Raw genomic sequence first — 7,225 nt, 5'->3', positions numbered from 1 at the left:
TTTTGGATTTGCAAAACCCCCCTGCTGGCCTTGTATGGTCATTCAATGATTTCCCTAGTGCATTATTAAGGCTTCCTTATTAATAGATTTTTGCATTTTCCTGTTGTCTGCTATGAGGCCAGCACACCCGTTTTCTCTTTCTCTCTGGACCTCCTCTTTACCCTCTTCACACTTGCTAAAGTACGGTGCTCACAGCTGAACACAATACTGCAGCTGAGGACTAACCTTGAAGTGTAAGGTGTGCCATGGTTTCCTTGCTTTTGTATGGAGTGCCCCTATTTACAAAACCGAGCATCCAAATGCTTTCTTTACAACATTATTAAGTTGCTCAACCATCTTCAAACAGGCTGACCTCCACACTATAGTGTGACGCCTCTGTGATATTAGAACGCTTGTTAAAAATATTAAATTGGCTTCGTCCTGTGATGTCAGGCAAGCAGATAAAACGAATAACTATAAACAGCATTTTAATTTATTCTAAAGCGCTTCACAAATGCGTCACACGTGTTGTTGCTGGCGTCAGACTTTTCTACTTGCCACACACTATGAATAACCATTAATTGATCTATAAATACCTTAGAATAGTTCTACCCCTTCTGAAAATCAGCCCAGTTAGGATACTGTGATCTATTATTGAGGATCCTGTGCAATTATTTCGCTTACTTCATTGTAGGCAGTGAGGGTATTTTCTGAGAGGAATTAACTGGTAGAACTGAGCTAATTCTCCACTTATCTCGTTTGACACGGTGTCTTTTTATTTTGTCTCTTTAGATATCCAATCACCATTACCGCTTCCATTTGCTTTTTTTTTCATCATGTTATGATTATGTATCCTCGACTTGCTATTCCTCCCAGCTGTTAGCATTATGTAACATCAATCTACACCAAGGGTAACATAAATAATCATCCAAATGCCATATTCATCATCTTCTCCATGCAATCAACTGTGACAAATAGAGCCAGCCAACTACATTCAGGGAACATAACAGTCCTGGTGGTTTCAGTGAAGCAGCACTGTTGATAATGATGGGCAACGGGTCTGTTCAAATCTTTACATTTCTCAATCTTACTGAACTGGAATTGAACGGGTGCGGGCGCTTGGTGCAAATGTGGACCAAGATGTAAAGACGGGTGTGCGCCTAAATGTGCTCTCATTCTTCCATTAGTCAGTAGAAATCTGCATAAATTCGTCCCCCCTTTATGACTCGTCAAATTTCAGGATTTTAATTCAACTGGAACACGAATGGTTGGTGCCAACTTCTGACAGCAACTTTATTCCTTAACAGCGAGAGAGCCTGTTCTCACAGGGAGATGGGGAGCGATGGTGCTGAAATTTCCTCCAGCAACGTGGAAGATCTCTTGTGAGGCTGTTTACCACCGGGTCTGTCATGAACCTCTTCAGAAATCCTTGGGGCTGAGGCCCCGGGCGTCCCTACTTGCTGTGGGTTGAGGCGATACTTAACTTATTCCTGAGTCGAGTTTTTACAGGTTCGAATCGTTGCCAAGTGCAGCAGGGATTTTCGATACTCGAAAAAGGATATCTGATCCTGTGTGGAAAGATAACCGGATTGCCGAATTGTTGTTTTGGTCTCCCGCGCCGAGTACATTAATCCTATGTCATGATTTACAAAAGGTTAACACATTATCCATGTGGTCACTTTATTGAATCCTCAAACTAGGTACTAATATTTGGGCATGGAAGACTGTAAATTATATGTGAACGGTTAACCCGTAAAATTAAATCAAACTGCTGATGACACAAGAGATTATAGGTTGAAACTAGTGAAAGGCACAATGAGGACTGGCATGCAGAAGCTTTGGTTCAGACGGATATAGCAGTTACACCCCATCTCCCTGGGATAATGTGAGAACGAATTGAATTCTTCAATGGAGCAACTTTTGCGGTCAAGTTCGGATGGGTGGACGAACACGAGCCACACAGCTTTTTCTTGCCCACGGTTATATTGTGATAAATTTACAGAACAAAGTTTAGACTTCGCCTCAAAGTTTCTAAAAGTCCGTCACAAACAATGAATGAATTCACATTGCCGAAACTGTCGTCCAGTCAGCAAAGGCTGCTATAGAGAGTGGAATGTTGACCCCGACACTTCTTCAAATAGTGCAATGGGATATTTAACAGACACAGGAAACCAAGTAGGCTGCAGTTTACACTGTCATCCGAGTGATCAACCTCAAACCCCGCTCCACCCCTACCCCCAATTAGACCGCGAGAACGGTCTAAATCCTGAACTGGCATGGAGGTGAAAATGTTACAAACTAAGGCAAGCTGACGGCGCTATTTGGATTCAAATTAATTTATAATCCACTCTTTCAAATGATAATTAATCTATTTTAAAGTTATTTACGAGGATGTTTTCTCCCGAAAACGACAGTCTTGCTGCTGTCAATGGGCTCTGCCTTTCAGTGAATATGCTTCCAAATTTATTACCAGAATAAATCTTTTGTAAAATAAAACCTCGGGCTGAGAGAGACAGTTTTCATTGACTTCCTTTGAACATGCGATAGACAACTCAGCCCCAGCTGGGTCCCTGTGCTAAAGCATGAGGACGATTGTCTCCTTGTAAATCAAAAGGAGTTGGGGGAATTGGACAATCCACAGTTTAGTGAACAGGTCTGCAAGACCAAACAATCGAGCATTTCCCGAGATAGGCTGTAATTCCGCGCGCACAACAGTTTGCATTTAAATGGCGCCCCTTTAAAAAAAAACAGAAAAGGTGTGCAGACATGGACCGCCTGTTCGCTACAGCGTGTGGCATTCCGCCGAGTGAAACCGTAACTGTGTGTGTGGACCCGACTCCCTTTCCATTGCTAATCCGATTAGTCCACTGCAGAGACAGACCGGAGTGAAGTCAGTAACTAACTGTGTGTGCGCGCAGCCAGCTCACTCTCCATTGCCAAACTGCTTAATCCGCCAGAGTGAAGTCAGTAACTCTTTGTGTGTGTGTGCACCCTGATTCCCTCTCTATTGTTAATCCAGGGGAGAGTGAAGCCAGTATCTCTGTGTGTGTGCACCCTGATTCCCTCTCTATTGTTAATCCAGGAGAGAGTGAATCCAGTATCTGTGTGTGTGTGTGTGTGCACCCTGATTCCCTCTCTATTGTTAATCCAGGGGAGAGTGAAGCCAGTATCTCTGTGTGTGTGTGCACCCTGATTCCCTCTCTATTGTTAATCCAGGGGAGAGTGAAGCCAGTATCTATGTGTGTGTGCACCCTGATTCCCTCTCTATTGTTAATCCAGGGGAGAGTGAAGCCAGTGACTGTGTGTGTGCACACGGTTTCCTCTGCATTGCTAGTCCAGGGGAGAGTGAAGCCAGTGACTGTGTGTGTGCACACGGTTTCCTCTGCATTGCTAGTCCAGGGGAGAGTGAAGCCAGTGACTGTGTGTGTGCACACGGTTTCCTCTGCATTGCTAGTCCAGGGGAGAGTGAAGCCAGTGACTGTGTGTGTGCACACGGTTTCCTCTGCATTGCTAATACAGAGAGTGAAGCCAGAAAAAATGCGTGTGGGCACCGGCTCCCTCTCCACTGGTGATCCGTGAAACCTCTCCCGAGATCCTGGGAGCGGGAACTTTGTGGTTAGAAAAAAGGCATGTGCGATTTGGATCGATTGAAACAGGAGATGAAACTGAAACCAGGCGGCCGAGAACCCCCAACAAACTCCAATCAGCCGCAGAGAGGTTTCCTCAACAATCCCGACTTGGCTCATTGTTTTCCCGCCACTCTCACTGCGTGGAAATTGGAAAGTGAGTGTTTTGGGAAGCAAAACAGAAAATGATGAGGGTGGGGGTGAGTGTTTTTGCTGCCAATTACTCATCCCTGAAACGTACAAGTGCACTTTGCAATATTGGTGGCAGCAGCTCGTCCCAGACATTCGGAAAATGTGACTTGACTGGACACCCTGGATGTGCACTGGGTGCCTGAATAACCCTGGTGCCGGGATTGACAGTGACATCCTGCCTCTGGCTGTCACTGGGAGCTTAAACAGCTGAGACTGTGCGCGGCGCAGGCTTTGCCGTTTGAAGTTACACGTCCACACCGATTGGTTGCAAAGGGAGATGACGTCCTCTTGGTGGTTTATAAGTAAAGAAAGGCGAAGCTTTCAAAACAGCTTGTGGAAAAGCACAGCTCCAGATATGCGCAGTAGAGACAGAGGGGGCCGAATGGCCGGCTGGGGGGGAAGAGGAAGTAGCCTGGCTGCCGTCTGACAAGAGAGCGAACACCTCCTGTCCCCTCCCCTTGTTGTTGCTCTGGAAGCCACTGAAAATGGGATCCCAGATCACCAGCTCGGAAGAGAGCACATACTATTCCATTGCCCCTGAATTGCTGAACGCCAGCTCGGCGCCGGTCACCGGCAATTCAACCGAGAGGAAGGACCTGACTTCCGGGGGGAAGATCATAGTGAGTGCGGTCATGTCGGTGATCGTGCTGGTCACCGTCTTCGGCAACATCTTGGTGATCACGGCCATCGCCAGGTTCCAGCGGCTGCAGACGGTCACAAACTATTTCATCACGTCGCTGGCTTGCGCCGACCTGCTGATGGGGCTGGTGGTCGTCCCTTTCGGCGGCGTCCGCAGCATTACGGGCGTGTGGTACTTTGCAAACTTCTGGTGCGACCTCTGGACCTCTGTGGATGTGCTCTGCGTCACGGCGAGCATCGGCACCCTGTGCGTGATCGCCCTGGATCGCTACCTGGCCATCACGTCGCCTTTCCGCTACCAGACCCTGCTGACCAAGTGCATGGCGCGGATGGCCGTGCTGGCGGTGTGGCTGGTGGCGGCGCTCATCTCCTTCCTGCCCATCTACATGGGCTGGTGGAGGCTGAACGACCCGGTGTCGCGCCAATGCTACGCCGACCCCAGTTGCTGCGAGTTCCTCACCAACAAGGAATTCGCCATCTCCTCGTCCATCGTGTCCTTTTACTTCCCCCTGCTCGTCATGATATTCCTCTACACCCGGGTCTTTCAGGAAGCAAGGCAGCAGCTGAAGAAGATCAACAAGTATCAGGGCCGCTTCAACCATCACAACAATAACCTGAGCCATGCCCCGGCTGTGAACGGGAAGGCTGCCAAACAGGGGCACAAAAGGACGTCCAGGTTCCTCAACCTGAAAGAGCACAAAGCTCTCAAAACGCTGGGGATTATAATGGGCGTCTTTACGCTCTGCTGGCTGCCCTTCTTCGTGGTGAACATCGTCAATGTCATTTTTAAAGACAGCATTTCCAACACTGTGTTCATTTTCCTGAACTGGGTGGGCTACTCCAACTCTGCCTTCAACCCCCTGATTTACTGCAGGAGCTCGGACTTCAGGCACGCCTTCAAAACGGTGCTGTGGGGCTGCCGGGGTTCCCCGGCCTCCCTGCACCACAGCAGCTACCCGAACGAGAACCCCTTGCCAAGCGAGGAGCGCCTGGAGAACGGTTGCACGTTGCACTGCGGCTTGGAAGGCGCTGCGTTGGTGACGGGCACTCCGCCGAGCTGCAGCCCCGACACCGAAGGCAAGGATCACCGGCTGCTGGACTCGGTCATTTAAAAGCAATCCGGTGGAAAGGGCCCCGGAACGAGGCATCTGTCAGTCAGCGGGGACTCCGCAACCTTCCAAAGGGACAAAGTGAAATTGAAGTAACAAGTGTGTCCCAAACAGATTCCGCTGTCCTCTTGGTGCATTCACCTACCTCATAATTCTTTGAACGCAATGCAGTCAGTACATTGTGGTGACAGTGTGTGATATCTATAGGAGATGTAGCCAGTTCAATGCAAACAAAAGGACAATATTTGAGTGTTGTTACATGAGCATTAACAGTGAATGTCTAAATGTTTACAACTCGCGTGGCGCCTATTTCTAAAGGCCATGTCGACCTTACTGAAAGCATTTTTGTTTTGTTTTTTTGCGCCCGCCTTTCCCTTGGGATCCGAACCGTTTATACCGTGGCTGCCAGCAAGCTGGCAAAACGTAAGGAGACGTTATTCGGTTAAAGAGGGAGTGTCAAACAAGTGTAATGCATGAGTTTCCCCACGGAAGTATTGGGAGTCTAGTCACTACAGTAACTTGCTGAGTTAAAGAGTGATACCTGGGGTATGACGCCCAGAGTATGCTGACCTATGTGAAGGGAGTATCTCACAGCGCAAGGGCGGGCGATCATGTTGGGACGTTTGTGTTTTAGGCGGAGCAGGGGCTGTTGTCAGGTTAGAGACGTTCGACAGGTTTTCTAACCTCGTCCGCGCAATTAGAGCTAGGAGTTAGGTAACCCCATTATTGTTGGCCGAATTTTGACAAAATGGAAAATAAACGTGTGTGTGTTTATGTGCCAGCCTGTTCAAATGCTTGTGTCTGTGTTTGTATTTGTATATGTGTGTGTGTTCATCGTGACCTTGAAGTGCATAACCGTATTTTGCAATGTTGCACTTTCGAATCAGCACTCAAACTCTCCGGACATTTCATGTTAAAATGAAGGTGGGGGTTCTGCCAGTTATTTTACTCGCCCCCACCCGCCGCACATTCAGAGCCTGCGTGGTTTTCACGTGATTCAGCATTGACCGCACACTGTCAACAACAGAAACCTGACCTGAAAAGGTCTCAGACCTTTGTGGTAAATCATTAACGTGTACCAATGTTAGTCAAAAGCGACCCTACTGAAAAGTGACAACTTAGTTTTTGTTTTGTGGGCATTGTTTAGTTTTTGTGTTTGGGTATTGAAATTCTCTTGCACGCCAAAGCTTGAAGCGGATATTTTGTGGGTTTATGTGCAATATTGCTCGTTATTTTGGCGTTGTACAGGCATGGGGCAGTTCAATGTTTACTTGATGTCCTGGTCGATATATTTTCGCACAACCGTGATAACAAGACATAAAGCTATTTTGGGTTTTCATATGAATTTAAGCAATTGAGACTGTTTGGATATTTATTATTTCGAATCAATGTTTGGTTGTTGTTCGTGTACAAATAAAACTTTATATATTCAGATCATTTCAATGGTGTGATTTCAGATTGACCGTGAATGTTTTGTTGCGAAGTGAACGCACCCCCACCATGCTGTGTATTCACTTTGCTAATTAAAATCCAGCCACTTAAAGTAGCTCGGACTGTACAGTCTTAGAATTGCTGTGATCGTCTTTTGGACTGAGATTTAGGAGAATTGCACATTATCTGTCAGTTACAGTAGCTGAATACTCGGGAAGAATTTCCGTTTCGTTAACTAGCACACAGACT

The 7,225-nt window shown here is 47.2% G+C and overlaps 1 protein-coding gene across 1 annotated transcript; it reads left to right on the top strand.

The window, feature by feature from the left end:
* Positions 1 to 3,465: 3,465 nt before the first annotated feature.
* Positions 3,466 to 6,982, top strand: LOC140426877 (beta-2 adrenergic receptor-like). Its single transcript, XM_072512124.1, has one exon. The coding sequence runs from the start codon at positions 4,283 to 4,285 to the stop codon at positions 5,546 to 5,548; it is 1,266 nt and encodes a 421-aa protein (XP_072368225.1). The 5' UTR covers positions 3,466 to 4,282; the 3' UTR covers positions 5,549 to 6,982.
* The last annotated feature ends 243 nt before the right edge of the window (positions 6,983 to 7,225 follow it).

The sequence above is a fragment of the Scyliorhinus torazame genome, chromosome 7 (assembly GCF_047496885.1).
Source record: "Scyliorhinus torazame isolate Kashiwa2021f chromosome 7, sScyTor2.1, whole genome shotgun sequence".
NCBI lineage: Eukaryota > Metazoa > Chordata > Chondrichthyes > Carcharhiniformes > Scyliorhinidae > Scyliorhinus > Scyliorhinus torazame.
Note: the sequence above shows the minus strand (reverse complement) of the source record. Positions and strands in the feature narration are given on the sequence as shown.